Source organism: Anastrepha obliqua, chromosome 5 (genome assembly GCF_027943255.1).
Source record: "Anastrepha obliqua isolate idAnaObli1 chromosome 5, idAnaObli1_1.0, whole genome shotgun sequence".
NCBI lineage: Eukaryota > Metazoa > Arthropoda > Insecta > Diptera > Tephritidae > Anastrepha > Anastrepha obliqua.
Window position 1 is genome coordinate 84252889 of NC_072896.1, and position 22270 is coordinate 84275158.

General features: G+C 36.6%; 1 protein-coding gene across 1 annotated transcript in view; it reads right to left on the reverse strand.

The window, feature by feature from the left end:
- Positions 1-1469: 1469 nt before the first annotated feature.
- The window catches only part of LOC129247557 (protein borderless), a 67084-nt gene continuing 46283 nt past the window's right edge, over positions 1470-22270 (reverse strand). The window contains exons 2-8 of the mRNA XM_054886725.1: positions 21202-21424; positions 20491-20775; positions 20062-20210; positions 14340-14600; positions 9213-9441; positions 2491-2697; positions 1470-2414 (exon numbers count right to left, since the gene is read on the reverse strand). Of these exons, the coding sequence (XP_054742700.1) occupies positions 1909-2414; positions 2491-2697; positions 9213-9441; positions 14340-14600; positions 20062-20210; positions 20491-20775; positions 21202-21424 (1860 nt within the window). The 3' untranslated portion in view covers positions 1470-1908. The remainder of the gene's footprint in view (positions 2415-2490; positions 2698-9212; positions 9442-14339; positions 14601-20061; positions 20211-20490; positions 20776-21201; positions 21425-22270) is intronic.

Below are 22270 nucleotides of genomic sequence, written 5' to 3' on the forward strand. Positions count from 1 at the left end.
TTTAAGCTTTCTTCTCTCTCTTTCTCTCTTGGCTTTCATTCACTTTTAGTTGGGAAGTTTTGGGCAAACCAATTGTACAATGTCTTTTCCATTTTTGGCAACTCAGAAATTGTAAGAGTTCTCCTTTTACCTGAACCGAATTCGGATCGCGTAAAAAACGCCTTTGTGGACTGTTAATATTTTTTAATACGAGTTTTTGCTGCTCTATGCACGCGAAAGTTTTTAGCTAAAGCAATAATGGAAACTCCCGCATTTAATTTGGTCAGAGTGTCAGCTTTTTCTCTTATTTTAAGCAGCGTAAATTTTGTCTTTGCCATTATAAGACCAAACCAAGGCGAATTTATTTAAGGGGGGAGCCTGCTTTAGAGGCTTCAAAAAATCGACTTTTTCGTGGATTTTTTTGGGAAGGAAAGAAATATTCGATTCAAACGAAACTTTCAGGTATTATTGTTATACATTTCAGTAGTCTTCTCGAATTTTTTCATTAAAATATATGTCATATTATGCCTGGCACAAGCATTTTGCCGAGGCACTTCGAGTGTGCATGTGTCGTGCGGCGGGAAAGATGCAGGTCGCAATTTTCATCTGAAACCATAAACCCAAACATTTTTTTATTTTAGTATAGTATAGCTTCTAGTTAAACCAAGAAAATTAAACAAAAAGTGAGGAATTCAACAATTTTTCGCTAATTAAAAAAAAAATAATTTTTTTGGAAAAATAAATTCACTTTAGATTGTTTAAAAAGTGGGCTAATCATAACTTTCTTAAGGTTTTTTAGGTTCAACTAGAAGAGAATTTAATTCCGAATACAATTATATACACGTTTAGCTTTTTCCCTATCTTTTCCGCCAACTAGGAAAAATCGTAAAAACAAAAAACCGAGAAATCGCGCGTCAAAGTTTTTTTATATAAAAAATCCGCTCGCACACCTGCTCGACGCTTGCTCACAATTTCTTCTGTAACTGCGAAAGTATTTGAATTTGCCTCTGAAATTTTGAGGACACTTTCTTGGATAGTTTGGGAAGACATTTATGCAAAAAAACAAAAAAATCGATTTTTTGAAGCCTCTAAAGCAGGCTCCCCTGATATCGGTAAATCAGCTGATTTTGTTTTTGGCTGTCAGTACCGAATGAAACACGGCGAATTCATTCTTTGTTTTGAACTCTGTCAATACTTTGCCGTGGCACTCAAACGTGCAAGACATTGTTGTTGGTTTAGTGAGTACTACACTACCTTTAATGAATGCGCCTTGAGACCACACCATGCAAAAGTTACGCAAAATTGTCGTTTTGTCCGCAAAAAAATTAGGCCGTACTTCCCCTAAATGCATTCAGCTGATTCAGTTCAAAAAATGCCATGTGGAAAGACACAAAAGCTGTTTTAGGTCGAAGTATCGGCCATTCGGTACACCACAGATACTATAATTATTAACCAAAGTTGCTTTCTGAAACTGAATTTTTAAAAGTGAATTTCAATTGGAATGCTTAGTTTATTTTAACAAATTTTCACCGCAGTTAGTTTTACATTTAAATTTACAATTAGAATATACGATTGTTACATTTTTTAGTATTAATATCTTACATTCGAGTTCATAATTAGGTATTAATTTAAAATCTCGCACTTAAATATTCAATTTCATTTATTGCAACTGGCTGCTCCGATATGAAGAATATGATGTCCATAGTAAGTAACTTAAAAAATAAAATAAAAACTCGATTTCTGCTCGATTCAATTCAATGGGGTGTTTTTGTTCATGTCGTATGAAAATGCGACTTATGGCTGTGGCTTTGGTTTTGGCTCCCCTTTTCATTACTCCCGTCTCTCCTTTTGCTTCCACCATCCGCTTCAACCGCTTCATTGGCTCTCGCTCACCGTTTGCTTGTGAAATTGCCAGCTAATTTCATATACTCAGGTATTATTCATCTTTTCGCTATCTTTGGTGTCATCGTCGTTACCACCGCTAACGAACAGATGCCGCAGACAGCTACGTTTGACATACAAAAAGGCGACCAGCGCACACAGCAGGAAGATAATGCCAACAGTGCTGCCGATGAGTAAGGCACGTGTCTTGCGATGGGATGGCACTTCGATGGTGAGCACATCGCCAGCCACCTGTTCGCCATTGATTGAAGTTGCTATCACTTGTATCTTGAAGATGGCGTCCTCTTTGAGGTGACGCAACTGATAGAAATTGTCGAATGTTTCGATGGTGCCGATGAGAAAATGTTCGGGTTCCTTCCACCAGCGCACGGTGTACAGCCTCACCGATTCCGAGCCACGTTTTGGATGTTGCCAATGCAGTAACCAGCCTTGTACGTTATTGGTGGCGGTCAAATTCCAGGGTGGGCTAATGCTGCTCGCCAACGGATTGGACTCATGCAAAGTGTTGGCCTCGTTCGATTCGATGCTCGATTCTGTGTATGTAGGAAAATAGGGAAATTTCAAAATATGTTAGTAATATTCTCGAAAAGCTGATTTTCGCGTGCTTACGTTGCGTTGAAAATCGTAGCGTTTTGCTGAACATTCCATCGCCATATTTGTCCTGGCTGAGCACCATGAACTCGTATTCTCGTCCAGGCTGCAGACTTTGTATGGTGGCTTCCATGATGTTCTTCTGTAGAATGCGTAATGTGCGCCACTCGGGCGATTCGGTAAGACGATACCACACAGTGTATTCCAGATTGGGGCGCAGGTAACCTGTTTGAATTATGGGGATTTTAATTCGTTCTGTTAATGAGTTTGTAATGAAGGGATAGAAATAAAGGTACGGTGCGGGAGTTCACTATACTTTTTTGTTGTTGGAATATATTGGAAATATAAATGGAATTTGTGCTTTAGAATAGAGTACCATCCCATGGCTCATCAGTGGAAATTGGGGTGAAGAATTCACTAAATTTTTTCTTAGATTTCAAAAACTATAAAATTCTGGAGAGTTGTTTAATATTTTTTTTTAATTTGCAGAAGCATCGTTGTTACAAATCGCTTGTTTGAACGCTTGGAAGAACAAACACATGTCATAAACCAGAAATTTAAAAACTCGAGAAAAACCAGGTCAAAGCCTCAAATTTGCTATGCCTCTCGCGGTAAAAGTAAACACACATTTTCGGCTAATCAGATGCTATTAAATATATCATCCCAAATTTTTGCACAGTATTAAAGAAAGGCTGGTGATCACTTCTGCACACTCATCTATATTTTTTTTTTTGGAATATGACACTCTTGTGACTAATGAGCGGCGTGTGATAAGCTTAGGCCAGTATCCGGGCGAAAAATCATGTCCATCTTAGACAGATTGGAAGGTGGGATATGGACGTTAATTTCCTTTCAGTTGCTTCTTTAGTTAACCAAAAATAGCCATTCGTCCATTTGGCTTATGGAACACTCACATCAGCTATACCATAAGCCTAACTATACTGGATATACCCGAGCAGGCTTATGAAACCATAGCAAATGAAGCGGAATTTCTTGACCCTGTGGCTCCCGTACATTATGACAAGAATCTTGTTTCTTTAGAAAAGTTTGTGTAGTCCTTCAGTATGCCATTGCAGCAGCGCTTGGAATTTTCAGGCATTTTGTAAGTGAATGAAAAAAGAGGCTGATAGTGCAACTGCCTGTTGCAGGCTGTTGTGATTTTTGCAATTTAAATTCAGAATATCTCTGAATTGTTGCGACTAATCTGAGTTCAAATTAGGATTCTTAAAATTGTGGTCTGATGCAGAATTTATTTTGGCTTGTGTTCTTGATTAAATTTTCATTAATGATACGTTTGATGAATTCTGTTATTATTTGTGCTTTTTAATAACCAATAATCGATTACCATTACCATTACTTCAAAAACAAAAAGTAAAAAAAGATATAAAAGTAGAATAGCTGGAATCAAATTATAATCTTATATTCTGTACAGTAACCAAAAACCAAACAATTTATAAGAACAGAAAAATATTATAATTTTTGATTTTAATTGAAAAATAATTAATTATACTGAAAAATAATCCGAGTAATCAAAAAATTATTTAATTACGTAATGATTACTCTTTGAATATACGATTTTCAGCTAAAGAGAATGCAGAGTACTCATCAATTACCAAAAGGTAATCAAACAATTGTTTAATTCTTCAAATCATTATTTGATTACTCAGTAATTGCTTTTGATTACTTTAGACTTTCTGATTACATTTTAACTACAAGCTTTTTGGCAAAAAAAGAAAAAAATATAAATAAAGAGTAATCGTAAATAATCAACAGGCTTAAAGAATTATTTTTTGATTACTCTGGGTTCTTAACCACTTAACCCACCGTAGCCGAATGTGTTGGTGCGTGATTACCATTCGGAATTCACGGTGAAACACCAAAATTAAGAAAAAAATTTTTCTAATAGCGACCGCCTCTCGGCAGGCAATGGCAAACCTCCGAATGTATTTCTGTAATGAAAAAGCTCCTCATAAAAATATCTGTCGTGGAGTTGGTTCGAAAGTGTAGATCTCTCCATTTGTGGAACAACATCAAGACGCACACCACAAATAGGAGGAGGAGCTCGGAGAAACACCAAAAAAAAGGGTGTACGGGCCAATATATATACATAGGTATAATTAGTTATAAATAATCGCCGTTTAGCAACGGAAAGAAACGACTGGCGCACTTTGTTAAGCTCGGTCAAAATCCTTCAAGCGGTTATCGCTCTAATTAAGAAGACAAATAATTATAAATAATCAAACGGTAATCAACTCATGTTCTGGTTACTTACTTAGAGCTACTTTGTGATTAATCGGATTGTTTTGCATTTCCTTTTAATTATAAGCTAAAAATAATCCAGAGTAACCTATGAGAGAAACTAAAAAGTATACCATATTTCAGAGTAACTGGAAAATAATTGAAATGTTTTAAGATTACTTTTGACAACTCTTAGAGTATCAGAATTGTAGTCAAAATGAATACAAAGTAATGATAAATAATCAAAAGGTAATGCAATAATTTTTCGATTGATATATACTTTTAAGTACTCTGTAATTATAATCTAATTACATATGTAGACACATATTGGCACTATTATTATTTTAATTACTTTGGAAATTTTGCTTAATTGTTAATTTAATATTTTTAGTAAACCCACATTAAGAGTAATCATAAGTAATTACTGGGTAATGCAATTATTTTTTCATTACTAATTTGCGAATACTTTAGAATTACTTTTTGATTAATCTGGAGTTTTTTGCAGTGGTTTTTAATAATACGTTTTTTCGGACAAAAAAATAGTCCTGAGTAGTTACAAGCAATCAAAGGAAAATCAAAAAATGATTAAATTCATTCATTTCTTTTGAATAAGAAGCATTTTGGGAAAAGAATACATGGGAAAAGAATACATGGTTATAAGTAATCAAATGGTAATCAAGTTATTTTTTGATTACCCTAAAATTACTTTTGGATGACTCCGAATTTTTTGGCTACTTTTAAATAATAATTAATTTCTTATTAAAAGCTTGTAAGTCAAAAAGAATCCAGGTCAATCTATGATTAGAAAGTAATCAAAAAATGCAGACTATTGAAAGTAATGAGAACTAATCAACTTGACTACTTTTACATAATAAGCTTTTTGTGGCAAAAATAAGGCTTAGTAACTATAAGCAATCAATAGGTAATTAAATTATTTTTTGATTACCCTAAAATTACGTTTTGATTACTCCAAATTCATTCATTTATTTTGAATAAGAAGCTTTTTGAGAAAAGAATACATGGTAGTTATAAATAATCAAATGGTAATTAAATTATTTTTTGATTACTCTATAATTACTTTTTGATTACTCCCAATTTTTTGACTACTTTTAAGTAATAATTAATTTCTTATTAAAAGCTTCTAAGTCACAAAGAATCCAGGACAATCTATGATTACAAAGTAATCAGAAAATGCAGATTATTGAAAGTAATGAGAACTAATCAAAAATATATCTAATAAATTGAAGAGTAATCAAACATAAGGAAATTATAATCAAATTATTATTTGACTACTCCAGATTATTTTAGATTACGCTGGATTCGTTTTGAATAAAATCTTTATGAAAAGTATAATTTGATTACTTTTTGATTATTTTTGATCACTTTGCATTAGTTTTGACTGTATTTCTTATATTTTTTAATAATTTCATTTTAATTGTCCATCAAAATTGCAATAAAGACAGGAATCAAATTAATATTTTTCGTTATTTACCATCGCATAAAAAAATAAATATAATTTTTGTTGATTACTTATGATTACTTTTTTTTATTGGAGGTATTGATTTGGCACTATGCGCCCAAAGACGACGCGATGGCAACTAATAATAATAATTCATGATTATTTTTTGTATGTTATTTCTGGGTGCGATCTTTGGGTCATGGAAGAGTCAGTTCTAAGGCTTATAAAAGCATCTAATCCTATGGTAAGCGAATGTTTTCATAAATATGGCAGGATTGAATTAAAAAATCTTGATTTGTGGTCTTATTCGAATAATTATTTCACGCAGTGGAAATAAAGACTTCAATAGAAGGGGCCATCTAAGAGCAATGATTATGAGTTGTAAATCACTTGGACTAGCTGGTCGGAGCTCAGAGATAAGTGCATACAGGGTTTGATTGAAAAGTAATGAGCCTTCCCGCGCGGAGCGTCTACCAAGCGATCAATCGAATCGGCTGGTGGGGGAAAATGATCGTTGGGCCTTCCCCTTCCACTAGAAACCGGTCCCAGTTCGCTGGCAACAGCGGTGCAGTCAACATCGCTGCGCGCGTGAAAGCTGTTTTAAAAGTGTGCTAGGATTTTGCAGTGGCGAACGTTACTCGATCAAATTTCGCGTAATGCTAAACAGTTTGTACCTCCAGGAAGCACTGTAAACGCGGCATTTTACAAAGAAGTGCCCCTTCGGCTGAAAAACCGCGTCGCCCGGGTTCGGCCCGACCTCGTCAACAATTGGACCCTTCATCACGACAATGCGCCGGCACACACCGCCTTCCTCTGCACCTTTGCATTGGCCAAGATGGGGGTTCCGGTGCTTCCCCACCCACCATCGAGGCGATCCAAAAAGCTGTGACAGCCGAATTGAACGCGATTCCGGCGGATGAGTTTAAAAAATGTTTCCTGCTCAAGGGTCCTATTTTGAAGAATATTAGTTGTATAAGCCAAAAGGTTTAATAAAACTGCTTAAAAAAAATAAGGCTCATTACTTTTCAATCAAGCCCTGTATGATTTATGAGCCTAGGCCCAGACAGCTATTCGTTTCATAGCCTGATAGAATTATAGAGTTTGAGCTTATGAGAGAATAGTGTGCGGCTTACTAAAAATTATAATAGGACTATGAATAAGTTCGTGCGGTTTTTTTTCGAAATTTGAAACTTTATTGACGTAAAATGGTTACAAATTTAATATTCAAAGTATTGTCCATCGCTTACTACTACTTTTTCCCATCTTTCTGGCAATTCACGGATTCCCTTTGTGAAAAATTCGGTCGGTTTTGCCGCAATCCACGAATCGATCCATTTTTTGACTTCATCGTAATTACGGAAGTGCTGGTCAGCCAGGCCATGTTGCATCGATCGGAAGAGATAGTAATCGGATGGCGCAAGGTCTGGACTATACGGCGGGTGGGGTAGGACATCCCATTTGAGCGTTTCTAAGTATGTTTTGACCACTTGTGCAACATGTGGCCGAGCATTGTCATGTTGCAAAATAACTTTGTCGTGTCTATCGGCGTATTGCGGCCGTTTTTCTCGCAGTGCTCGGCTCAAACGCATCAATTGTCGTCGGTAGACATCCCCCGTAATCGTTTCATTCGGTTTCAGTAGCTCATAATACACAACACCCAGCTGGTCCCACCAGATACACAGCATAACCTTCAGGCCATGAATATTCTGCGCCGACGTCGATGTTGAAGCATGGCCAGGGTATCCATACGTTGCCCGACGTTTTGGATTGTCGTAATGGACCCACTTTTCATCGCCAGTCACAATTCGATGCAAAAAACCCTTTCTTTTGTGCCGTTGAAGCAGTTGTTCGCATGCCATAAAACGGCGTTCAACGTCTCTTGGCTTCAATTCATACGGCACCCAATGGCCTACCTTTCGGATCATTCCCATGGCTTTTAAACGTTTGGAAATGGTTGATTGATCAACTCCCAAAGTTTTTGCAACCTCTTCTTGCGTTTGAGCCGGATCTTGATCGAGCAATTCCTCCAATTCGGTATCCATGAACTTTGGCGGCGCACCCTCGCGTTCTTCGTCTTCCAAGCCAAAATCACCACTTTTAAAGCGTGCAAACCACTTCTGGCACGTTCGCTCAGCTAGAGCATACTCACCATAAACTTCCACCAAGATACGATGACTTTCGGCTGCTTTTTTCTTCATATTAAAATAATGAAGAAGAATTCCCCGCAAAAACACATTATTTGGCACGAAATTCGACATTTTCAAGTGTGGTAAAAATATTGTTGTTTACGCTTCAAATAAAAAACTTATACTGACGTTTGTGCCTTACGACAGTAGCTCTCCAATGAATGTTTGGAAATGTGGATCGATGGAATAATAATCAAGTTACGCCATCTGTTGTAAAACCGCACGAACTTATTCATAGTCCTATTATATAAAAAAAATTTAGTTTAGCGGTCCAAGGACCTTAGCTGCCTTGAGGATTTTGATTGCCTGAGAGTTTACGTAGTTATGATGCTCTGGCTACTAATGGTAGGAGTTTGTTTATAGGATGCAAATTGCAGGTACTTTCAATTATTTATTTCAAAAAGCGGTTTAGAATGCCAAAATGTTCACAATTAAAAACTTCCATTACTTGTATCAGTAAAGTGTTGTACTATAAGCACCATTTCCCATTAGTGCAGCTAATTTTTATATATTTCCTCTTTTTTTACAAAAATTGTAAACCAATGTAATCCATCAAAGCCACAATAAACTAACACATCAAATATAAGTCAAAACTCTGGGTAACAACAAAGCAGCTTACAACATAAATAAACATGCGTTTTTGTAAAATTGAATACAGCACCACAATACCAACTAAGCTATCAACAATAATGCTTTTGGGCAATCAACCAGAAAAATTCCGTTGACTGCAAATTCATTCAACCGACGCCACTAACAGCACAAATTTCGCTCAACAATCAGTGTGTAGAGTTGAGTGAGCAGAGTGAAAGCGTGGATTTTGTGGAATCTGGCCGGACAGTGTACGCGTTTCAACTCACCTGGCTGCCAGCGTACCGTTATCGCTGTTTCCGTGCTATTCGCTGTCAAATTGTAGGGTGGGCGCGGTGCAATATTCTCGATCATCAATTCCGTTTCGGCAGTTATGGTCGCTGCTTCATTAGTGGCCGAACACTCGTACATACCCCGATCCGTTTCGACCAAATTCGTAATGATTAAATTGCCAGCATTGATTGTGTGACGTTCATCAGGCAATGGACTGCCATCTTTCTGCAAGAGGGACGAGCGGAAAAAGGAAACATTAAAAGTTCGGTGGTATTAGTTTAATCTTAACAAAGGGAAAATTAATTCCTACGCATTGAAATGTATGGCAAACCAGTTTGAACTGTAGTGAGGCAGTGAGTAGCGGAATTTTCATTCTACGGTAGAGTTTATTTAACACAAAAGCTGTCTATGCATGTTTTTGTGGCTGGTAAGCAGGCTTATAATAGATAAATTTTATATTAGCGCCAACTGTGATTGACATTCAAACGCGCGGAGCTCGTGCGCCTGGCGCTTATAATTCAACATAATGAGGCTTTTGTATGCTATTTAGGTGATGCTTTAGTTCGAAAAGTTCAAGAGTAGAGGTTTCAGCGATGCTGTGCGATTGTGGATGAACAATTCCTTAGGAAAATTTCCAATAGGTTCTTCGAAAAGGTGGGGGCTGCATATAACTGTTAGGTAAAATGTGTTTTTAAGAACTTTTTCAATGGGAACGAATTTCGGCCTTGCGACAGTAAATTTGACAAATCATATTAGGTATTTCATAAAGCGACGACCTGCGCTGGGTCTTTTTTTGAAGTGAAAACTTCTTTAGAATCGTTGGGAGTGATTTGAGAAAAAGTGAAACGGAAATAGCGACCCTCTTGGCTACGAAGCGTTATATTATATGTTGATATAAACGTAGCGACGAACTAAATAACTTTTATTTTTTCTTGTGATTCGAACCAAGGATTTTGGATCGGAAGCTCACATTGCTAGCCGCTCGGCTACCGCGCCATGCTGTCGGCGCTGGCCTAAAAGTTATTTAGCTACGAAGCGTTATATTATATGTTGATATAAACGTAGCGACGAACTAAATAACTTTTAGGCCAGCGCCGACAGCATGGCGCGGTAGCCGAGCGACTAGCAATGTGAGCTTCCGATCCAAAATCCTTGGTTCGAATCACAAGAAAAAAAATTTTTTTATACAGTTATTTTTTTTTTTTATGATATGTTTATGAGGAGCTTTTTTTCATGGCAGAAATACACTCGGTGTTTTGCCATTGCCTGCTGAGGGGTGAGCGCTATTAGAAAAATGTTTTTCTTAATTTTGGTGTTTTCACCGAGATTCGAACTGACGTTCTCTCTGTGAATTCTGAATAGTAGTCACGCACCAACCCATTCGGCTACGGCGTTTGTTTAATTTTACTGATGCAAAAATGAGGGAAAATATTTGAATAAAGTTTGCTTACTGTTTACACATTTTCCAAAGGTGACGGAGAACCAAAATCAATAAATAGCATCACGGAATTCATTCACGAAAATTTAATAAAGTATACACCAGAAGTATCGCGGATACGATAAAGTTCCAATGATTTTAAGAGGTGATTTCAACGTAAATTTTGCATTGGACACAGCGGTTCCTTCAATTGACTTTCTCAATACAACATTCAATTTAAAAATGTGTAACAATCGCACTGAATCGACAACACGATCAAAAACAACAATTGACGCGGTATTTCAAAGATATGTTGACAACATCGAAACCAAAGCATTTGTATCATATTTTAGCTATCATAAGCCACTCGTATCATTTGTTGAAATTGAAAACATTGAGGATGAATAATAATAAAATGAAGAAAATAAAATATGAACTTTATATCAATATTATAATGAACCTATAATTATCCCGCCCCTAATGCTGTTTTCGTCTCATTCTCTCTCAGTTTGTTTTACGGAAGGTTTCACTTCTATCGCGTCTAACCGTTAGACTGGTATTTTTTTTTCTATATCCTTGTTAACTTCGCTCGGGTGCATATGGCCTCGACAAGACTCTTCCATCGTAAACGGTTCTGGGCTGTTGTGTTTACGCCGTCCGATGTGATGTGGGGATCTGCTTGCTCACGCAGCAGCGACCTTCTCCAAATAATCTTTGGAAGACCGCGACTTCAGCTTCCTTGCGAGCTGCAGACCAGTGCTATTCTCGTGATGCTATCTGGTGGTTTTCTGTGGCCTATCCATCACCACTTTCCACGTTTGATTTGCTTTAGGGTGAACTCCTCATTAGTTTATCTCTACAGCGCGTCGTTGCTGAAGATGTTTGGTCAGAATATTCTACAGATGATGTAGGGCATTTGTTGACGAAACATTATAGTGTTTGTGTGATGGTGTTAGAGACCAGCCATGTTTCAGTTCCGTACAACAATACTGACTCCGCACATGAGCTGACTGCTTCGTTTAGGCTGCGATTGACATCTTCATCTGATTTGCCGTCGGCCGTAATAGTGCAGTCGAGGTAGCAGAAGGTTTCGACAAATTCCACCGGCCACCCGTCAACAATTATATGTCTTGCTTTCTTGTGCTCTGATGAAGCGGGTTATCTTATCGGGATCTCCCTTGCTACTCAAAGCCAGCCCTATTGAGTTTCATTTGATTTGATTTGCGTTCGATATCTGCTTTCTATGATCAGGGCTGGGTCTAGCAGTTACCTATTTTTGTGTTATAATTCTTCAAAATCATCAAGCGAGCAGTGTGGAGACTTGCTAAGCGATTTGTTTTTATTTTTGTTCTCAAAGGTGCATGCACTTGGTGTGGAGGTGCTTTGTTTCAGCCACGTGATAAACTGTGCGTAAAGTCCTTGATTTTTTGGTGAAAGTTTTCGGCGACTGGATTATCTGCAGAAGTGCAAGTATGCACTGGCCTCCAAAATGCTGTGATTTCATATTTTCGTATTTAGTATGCGTGGCTGTTTGAGGTTATGGATCTAACCAAAAGAGCGAACCCGTATTACTTCCTTAGAAACTAATATGGAGCGCACAATTTGTGACATACGACCTCAAATACTCGAAAAGTGTTGCCCTGAGTCGAAAAGTTTTGCTTTGTAGTCAAAAATTATTTCATACATCGTTTGCTGATGAGCAGCACGAAGAGGTTATTAACTAAAAAACAGTTATAGTTTTTAAATATTTTGACTAATACAAGATATTAGTGATATATATAATACACACTTCCTGGGTGTTTGGCCGAGCTCCTCCTCCTATTTGTGGCGTTCGTCTTGATGTTGTTCCACAAATAGAGGGACCTACAGTTTCAAGCCGACTCCGAACGGCAGATATTTTTTTTGAGGAGCTTTCTCATGGCAGAAATACACTCGAAGGTTTGCCATTCCCTGTCGAGGGGCGACCGCTATTAGAAAACACACACTTTTTCGTAATTTTGGTGTTTCACCGAGATTCGAACCTACGTTCTTTCTGAATCCCGAATGGTAGTCACGCACTAAGCCATTCGGCGGCGATGACCGCCTTGGGCGTATCTAAGGAGTGGCTTCGAACCACAGATGCTGGAGTGGATTTCGCAGCCTGTCAAATCGATTATTTTGCTTTTCCCTGCATCGGAAATTTAAAGAAAACATAGTGCCGAGGAGCGTGAAAAGTTAGCTGTAGATTCCGGGGGATTTCCAGACGATCTTTTTTATATGCGCCATTATACTTCAAACCCTTGCGGCACTGTTGCTCGTATACACAGCTTGGTGAATAGTAAAAGCATCCCACTAGAGGGTGAAATTTTGAAAAGTTTCCTTGAGAGCCTTGAGCCTTCTTAAGGATTTAACACCGGAAAAGCATGGCAAAGCTTCGAAAACGATAATTCACTAACTGAGGACCAGCATAAACCTGCGAAAGAAGGTGAAACCGTTGTTGATCCTAAATGAAGGGCGAACCATCACCTTGTTGCCTTGATCATTAAAAATATTTATGCAAAACGCAGCTAAGATCTGCAAGGAGTTCATGGCCCATGACTCTGATGAACTGCGCTTCACTGCTATGGCGCTATCTTCGCCACAATACTAAGCCCATGAATATTGTACTCAATTTGTGATAATTTTCTGTGTTTATGTTTTACGCTCATGCATATAAAATATCGAAAAATTATATAAAAAAAGCTTTAAATTTAAATGCGGAATTTTTAAATATCTTTAGACTTGAAACGAAAAAATTGGTGCTCTGAGCTGAAGTGTTCAGTCATACCTCCTAGCCATTACTTTCATAGCTTTTAAAATCGATCACTTTCTTAACCAACTTTTCTCATTTAAAATTGAGTCGCTTATCTTCATTCATCTTCTTCTGCAGTTAATCTGTACAAGTATTTTTTCATCTAGAAACTCTTGCAGCAGAGAAATAAATCCGATTTTTCCATTCAAGTCAGATTTGCTTCGCATGTCACCCACCTGTCACCCTATTAATTCGCCACACTATAATTTGCTAGTAGCCCCCAAATGCACTGTTTTTGCGCCTGATCAATTGCCAGTTCAGCGGTTGTTAGTACGCCGAATGACCTCTATGCTGTTGCTGTGCGAGAAAGCTGTTATCATTAAATTTTAACCAACCAATCAATCACGTTTCAAAGCTGCCTCTATCGTGCAAGCCTTGCAACATGCCACGATAGTCAGCTGCAATAGTGCAACATTGTGTCGCCAACAATGAATTTTCGCCAATACCGTTGTGATGTGTGCGTTTTACGCATTTTACGCACTTTAAGCCACTTTCCAATTTATTTCCGCCGCTCTATAGATGGGTTTGCCAGCCGTGTGCATGTGAATGTTTGTATATATACATTCATACAAGTGTGTATGTGTGTATATGTCACTCTGTGCGTTCGCATGTGGTGCTGCAGTACGATTGCGGCTGCAGCATTTGCAATTACTGACCAGCAGCTGGTTGGCATACTGATGTTACCTCAACTCCCTCTCTCTTCTATGTCCCTCTCATTACACTTCACTCACTGCCAGTACTACATCTACATCTACATATACACTCGTACTTATATAGGAATGTTGCTCTGCCTGGCTGACATGAAATTATACAGATTGTGCGAGTACGCACACACACATACATATATTTACTCTACATAGTTGTAACTGTACTTACTCGGCTCCAGACAATTGTCGGCCGATTGTTTCCGTCTCGGTCAATGGCTTCGCATGGCAATTCGGCCGTTTCGCCCAACTTCTGTATGTAAATGGGTTTCGGTGTGATGCTGAATATTGGCGGTCGCAATACAATTACACTAATGATGGGCGATGGTCCGTCCGTGCCGAGGTCATTGTAGGGTGTGCACGTATAGCTGCCTGCCGTACTCTCGTCCACTTTGGAGAAGTATAGGCTACCGTTGCTTTTGTAGAAAACGCCCTGTGCAGAAGAGTAGAGCAAAACAGGTGAGTAGGGAGTGCGTAGATAAAAATGTATTTATTATTAAAAACAAATAAAATATAAATAATATGTAAATAAAATAGTATAAAATATGTAATGTAATATAATAAAATATTTTAATTCTTGTAAAATCGAGATTAATAAATAACTATTAATTATACAAAGCGCTCAATAAGTAAAAATTTCTTTTTAAATAAAATTCAATATTCTTTCACAATACATAACAAACTATTATTAAACTTATTTTTTTCATTATTTTATTGTTTTATATAATTATTTTTAATAAATTAAATGTATAACATAAAAAAAATGAATAAATAAATGTTAAAAATTCAATTTAAATACATTTTTTCAATGTAAATGAAATGTATTTATTCATTTTTACAAAAATATGGTTCGCTCTATAACATAAACCGTATTAAGCCAACTTTCAAATCTTGTACACGATTTACAAACCGTCGACAAATTGTTTATAAAATTCTATACTTTTCAATAAAAAAAAAATAGAATACACAGCTTTATAGTGTTTTAAAGTAACAGAAATTTACGAGTATTCGTTAAATGGAGAAAATGCGCCACACCGTCATGGAAAAAGTTATCAAAAATCAATTTTTAAACTCTTTTTATTATTGGGTAAACCGGGCTAGTTAATGACAGCCTTACAAGCACGCTACAAGCTTTTATAAGTAGAGGGTTCCGAAGCATTCACAATATTTGGTGGCCCAACACTATAATGAACTCGTCGTTATGCCAACGCTGTAACATCAAATTTATGGCCATACTCATAAAAAGGCGAAAATGGGGTTGGATCGGACTTAGTTTACGCAAACCTTTCGGAGAAATCTGTCACCACACACTTGACTGGAGTCCTATAGTCAGCCGGAAAATGGGAATGTCTAAAACATCATATCGCTCCACTATTTTGAAGGAGAAATGGATAGAAAATAATGGCTAGAGATGAAGTATTCAGCAAAAAATCGAACTGGCGTGAGATGTTTCACCTAAGCTACCCACAAATTAGAGGGAACGATGATGATGAAGTTGATTACTGCCTCTCCAAAATATTTCTAAAAATTGTGTGAATTTTAATTCAGATTTAGCTCAGAGTTTGAAACTTGGATTTATATGGCTTTTGTTATATGAATATTAAAAAAATAAAAATTAAAAGTAATTAAAAAAAGAACAAAACAAAAACTCTAGTCGACATTATTGATATACCCAAACGAAAATGGATATATTTTTATACAAAAATTATTAAAATAAAAAAATATAGTCGAAACTTATTAATAGGGGAAAATGGGTAGTTGTGAGACACAGGGAGTTGTGAGACATTGTTACCTTTCGGCATTATTCATTTGTTTACATTAAATTTTAAGTGTCAACAAGTGTTCTCGATGCGATCTCACTTTTCAGCTAGCATTGGTCATATTTACACGCATTCGACGCGTCTCTCCAGTTACTGTGTTTTGGAATTTCTCGGTAAGTTTTTTTCATCATTTGTTTTGCGATACATTCGATCAGTTGTTGAAGCAAATTGCAAATGTTAATACATATATACAAATTATTAATTGTCCTATTAGTTTTGAATTTACACATTCACTTGGGCATGAATGTTCGATGTGTTTATGACTACGCGGCCATTTATAAAAAAAAAGGATTTGGGGAGTTGTAAGACAACAAATGTGGGTAGTTGTGAGACACCGTTTTTTTCGACGTTTTAACACATCTTTCATAAGTTCATCAGATTTTGAAGAAGAAGAAGATTTTTGCATCATCTGCAAAGGTGCAATGCCGAAAAAGTTAAGCAGAAACAACTCCATTCATTGCAATGTATGCGATCGAGCTGTGCACCTACAGTGTGCCAATTTACGAACTGGTTATTATACATGTTCTCACTGCGAATCATCAGATTGATGGCATTGCATTTTTTATACACTTTTTTATAACAATTGTCTTTTCTTTTTTATTTTTCATCTTAATAAAGAACTAACAACTAAAATAAGTCATTTTTATTGATTTAAACCATGGTGTCTCACAACTCCCCACATTTTTATATTTTGTAATATATTTTATATTATTTTATACAATTTTAATTTTAAGGAAAATTGTAGTTTTGTTAAATAGGTCATACCAATAGCTTCCAGTATTCATTGACTAAAGATTCCATCGTTGACATATGCAGAATATTAAGATTTTGAGTAATACGGCTCCAAAAACAAAACCCGTCTCACAACTCCCCATTCTCCCCTATGCCATTCACTTTATTTTATATAAAAATTAAAATTAAAAAAAACAGTAGTGAATATTGACCCTAAAAATATTAAAAAAAATCCAATTAAACCTTTTAAAATTTGGGAAAAGTTTTTGAAGTTATTCATACATTTAATATATACAAGGTGGCGCAAAATTAATCACCCTATCGGAAGACTTATAACTTTTGCACATAGCCTCACGCAGCAGCCAACTACTCTACAAGGAGTGCGCAGAGCATCATAACTCATTGGTACAGGGTGGGCCATATAGCGTTTTGTTTTTGAACCACCTATTTTTTGAGAATGGTAACACAAATGACATGTCAAATGTGTTCATAATTTACTTAAAGGTTTGACATTTACGAAATGGGACGCTATACGCTTGAACAAAATTGGGAAATATTGAAAACCTATTTCCAAAGTGGTGAGTCTTCTTCTTCTTTTCTGATTTTCACATCGGTGGCTACGTCAATAAGCAAAATTGTCGGATTTGGGGCTCAGAAAATCCACACGTTACTGTAGAGAAGCAAATGCATCCACAACTAGTCACTGTTTGGTGCGGTTTTTGGTCTGGCGGCATCATCGAGCCATTTTTTCGAAAATGAGCGAGGAGCCGCGGTTACGGTAAATGGCAAGCGTTACCGTGACATGCTCAACGAGTTGTTTCCAAAAATTGAAGAGGATGACATGGACGACATTTGGTTTCAACAGGACGGTGCAACTTGTCACACTGCCAAAGTTACAATCGAACTTTTGGCTACCGTTTTTGAAAACCGAATAATCAGTCGAAATTCCGATATCAATTGGCCGCCTCGGAGCTGTGATTTAAGCCCGTTGGACTATTTTTTGTAGGGAGCTGTTAAGGACAAATGCTATGCGAACCATCCAGAGACGATTGATGCTTTAAAACACGAAATCGAAGTTGCTATTCATGAAATTGGAGCCCAAAAAATAGAAAATGTGCTTAAAAATTGGGTTGATCGAATTATTCATAAATAACAATGTTCAATCTTCAAAATAAAAAAAAAAGTTTGAAAAAATATTGATTAGTTTTTTTTATAGCCGATTCAAAACGCAAATTTTACATGGCCCACTTTATATTTCGAAAAAAAGTAAGGATTCATGTGAGCTGCACTGATGTGAGAATACTCCCTTATGAACAAAATTAGCTTGGGAAAATATATTTTTTTATTCACTTCAGTTGATTAAAGAGTTTAAGTTTAAAAGGTCTGCATAAAAATGTTCAAAAATTTTATCAACGGCGGCAACGAAACAGAAATATGCTGAGATTTGTGAAAAAAGAATTTCTAAATTTTCTAATAATGTTAGTAATCAAAATTGAGAGTCAAGATTTTGGTGATTCATTCAAGCTTTACTTAAACCTATCAAACCAAAAACTTCAAAAGTAGCGTCACTAATCTCAGTATTTTAATTCTGTTGGTCAAATTTTGAAACATTTTGATACAGGTCTTTAGATCATAAATCCTTCTATCATCTTTAGATATTTTCAGTTTTTTTTTGTTTTTTATTAACCCATCTTATTTTTATTTATTTACAGAGACGTTATAATATTCCTTTTAGTATGTAAATAATAATGGTTGGTTGGTTTAAGGGTGACCTCGCATCCGAGTGCTACATAGTCCGTAAGTTGGGTCCGTTGTGTTGCCCTAGAGCTCATTATCTTGTATGATTTCCCCACCTAACCGAGACTTTAATAATAGATTTTGGTCAAAGATATTAATTCGTTTCAAGAATTTGATGAGAGATTCGATTTTTAGGTCCGGGAGTACTGAAAGATTGTCAATTGTTGGAGAGCCCAGAAGAGCGAGACGACTTCTGGCTAGGCCGGGACAACTGCACAGCAAATGGCTGCTCGATACTTCCTCCTCTTCGTCCTCGCAGTATCTGCACAGGTCATTTTGAGGAACCACGAGCCGACGTGCGTGAGTGCCCAAAAGGCAGTGGCCGGTGATAAGAGATACTATATGCCTTAGTTCGTGTTTCGAAAGACTTATAAGGGGTTTTGTCTGTTTCAGATTGTAAGATGGCCAGATTTGTCTGGTCGTAACGCAAGTAGTTTCCACTCGCCACCTCCGATCAGCAATGCTGTGAAATTCTCGATCAATGATCAATGATAAATAATAATACTAACAAGCAATTTGAATTTAATTTTTTTTTTAATTTTAAAAGGAAGCATTTTATATTTATTTTAAATACTTATATGCACATATACGAAAGGCAATTAAGTAAAAGTAAAATAAACCACGTTGATATGGTTTGGTAGACACTGTTTGTGAGCTGTGGAAAATTGTTTCGTCACCTCAGTGACGGGTAACATGCCAAGATCATGGTGCAGATCACTGTTTCGTATGTATTATGGCGCATTTAGTATGTTACAAAGAACCTTGTTCTGCAGACGTTAAATGGAAGTTATATACTTTTTGATTGCACATCCCCAGAAGCGGATGCCATAGGTCCAGACATGCTTTAACATTTGTTTGTGGATAAGTGATTTGTTGAAAGTTGATAATTTAGAGCGACGTCGGATTAAATAATGAAGTTTTTTGAGTTTCAAAGCGAGATCGTCACGTTTCTTATTAAGTGCACTTTCCAGTGCTGTTTTGCATCGAGTGTAATACCTAAGTATTTGGCTTCATTGATGTATGGGATTGTCAATTCATCCATAAAGACTGGTTTGTATTCTGTGCTTTGCTTGTTTAGTTTAATCTTCCACGTTTTGGCTCAGGAGGCTGTCTGGTCGATAGCATCTTGAAGCTTAGTAGTAGCACCTTCAATTGGGTCGTACACTGGAAGTAGCGTATCATTCGCCAATGTTGCAGTTACATACTGGTTTACCGGTGGTAGGTCTTGTGTGTAAAAGAGATACAGCAGAGGCTCTCAGATGCACCCTTGTGGTACGCCAGCGTTGTTTTTTTTTAACTGAATTGATAAATTTATAAGAAAACTCGATTTTTGGAGGTAATTTTGAATCGGTGCAGCTCATACAAGTTTTAATATTTCTCCAGCATACTTCGAGGAAAACTTAACATATACTAATTTTTATATATTCGCTAGAAAAGTATCGATATGTACCTGAGTCATAATATTATTTAACCAAGTAATGATTTTATAACGACTTCAAAATTCAATTTTCTTATATTTTCTACAAGCGTTGCCTTCATACATACCGGCACATTGTACGAGTCGAAGAGTAGTCCATCCTTTTCCCAGCGCAGATTTTTCAATGGCGGATTGGCGCGAAAATGACAGTCAAGCACCGCTGGCTGACCGAACGGCAGGTAAACCTCGGGTGGTGCATAAATCACTTTGGCCTTATCTGAAAGCAATGCAACGTAAGCAACGACAATGACAGCATAAACGACATGCGACAGGTAGTCAAAAATAAAAACACACGCACACAAGCTCGCATATGCATGCATGTATGTGCAACGGATTGTTAGGAAACTGCGCTGCTGCTTTGGTGTACTGGCATTTTTACTCATTTTACAGCGCTGCGCAAGAATACTTATTTCACATACATACAGACACGCAAGCTTATACATGCATGCGCACTCATACATATACATAAACTTAAGCATATGTTCGCATTCACTTACATTGTATGTTGAGGAATGCTTTAGCAAACTGAAACTCGCCCTCTGTGTTGTTGACACGGCACTCGTATTCACCTAAATCGCTCATCATTGTCGGATCGATGCTGAGACTGCCATCTGGACCCGTATGACAACGACGCATTAAGTCCTGCACCTCCTCCAATGGCGTGCCATCCTTGTACCACACAATGGACGAAGTTTCTGGGTATTTCATTACACAATGAAAGAAAGCTGTCTGACCCTCCATAATCGTTTGATTCACTGGCGGTATTTTTATGAGCGAACCACCTTTTTACACACGCACACGCGCGCAGACAATTTGTATGTGAGGAAGCAAGAGAAAAGTTTAGAGGTGAAAAAGAGGTTACAAAGAGGCTAAATACACATACGAGGATTGAGTTTGTAAAGTAGAATAATGCATGCTTTTTGTTGTTGATGTTGCAGGTATCATATGACAAGCACAAACGAATGCGCTGCAAATACTTGTTAGCAACAATTCCTGCCAGTAAGCGTTCAGAGTTCAATGCATTTATACACTGAAATCATTATTTTTTATTAGCAGTTTGTGCTCCGCTTAGCTAAGCTTTCCGAACGAATGTATTTCCCTTATTATTATTTTTTTGTTGCTTGCATTACTGTAACTTTAATCCTTTTTGCTATTGTGCTACCTTAGTTTTTATTTCTCTCCTGCATATTTTCGCTCGTCATACTCACCTTGCACGGCTAAGTGGAAGAGTGTACCGTTGTTGCGCACACTTGGCGTGCGATTGGGGAAGATGATTTGGCAGTGATACCAACCCTGATCGGACTCACGTATGGCGGTGAGATTAACAGATGCTTTGCCATATTCCGGATGATTGGTGACAAGACTTAAGCGTCCATTGAAAAGCTCACTTGTGATGGACTCACCCTCGTACCAGGTGAAGATTTTTTTATTCTAAACGGAAAAGTGGTAAACAAAGTTAAGAGTTAAAAGGTGGGATGAGAGCGTCGTAAAATAAGTTAATTCAAATAAAATTTTTACTTAAATACTTTAAGATATGGAAATATAGATATAAATTGCGTTCAACAACTACAGTACTAGGACGTATTGACAAGTTTTGACAAGTAATTTTTTTAAATTTAATTTTAGGTAGTTTATTATGAAAACATGATTGATTCTCCTACAAAATCTATGTAAATCTGAGTTTCCAACTTGGGTCAACTTAGAAAAAAATGCATGAAATTTTCATAAAATTTTCCAACTTTTTATTCAGAATCTTTAGAAAAATTTTGAGCATGCAGCGATATAGTCCACTGAATTTTGGCATAACAAAGTATAAGTTTGAAGTTACTCAAAAATCGCGTTGATTTTTTATAATTTTTTTGCGGGCGTCACGGTGGGCTTGAAGGGAAATTCGTTACTGGCTACTTATATATGTGAAATAAGCTTCGTTTCGAATTTTAAAATATAAAACTTAAATAAAAGAATTAAAAAAAATTTTTTTAATTAAAATTTGAAATACCTAATTTTGTATGAAAAACCCAAAAAATCCCAATATATCTAAATTTTTGTGAAAAAACCGAGAATGCCGAATATTTTTATTAATTTTTGCTACATTCTGATTAAATCGGTCATATTTTGTAAAAGATTTGATGATTAAAAAATAATAATAATAAAAAAAATAAAAAATTACAAAAATTAAAAAAAAAAGTTTTGATTCCAAATATCCCAATTAGATGATAAGAAAATAAAAAAAATATTAAAAACAAATTTTTTTAATTAAAAATGTTTTAATTCCAA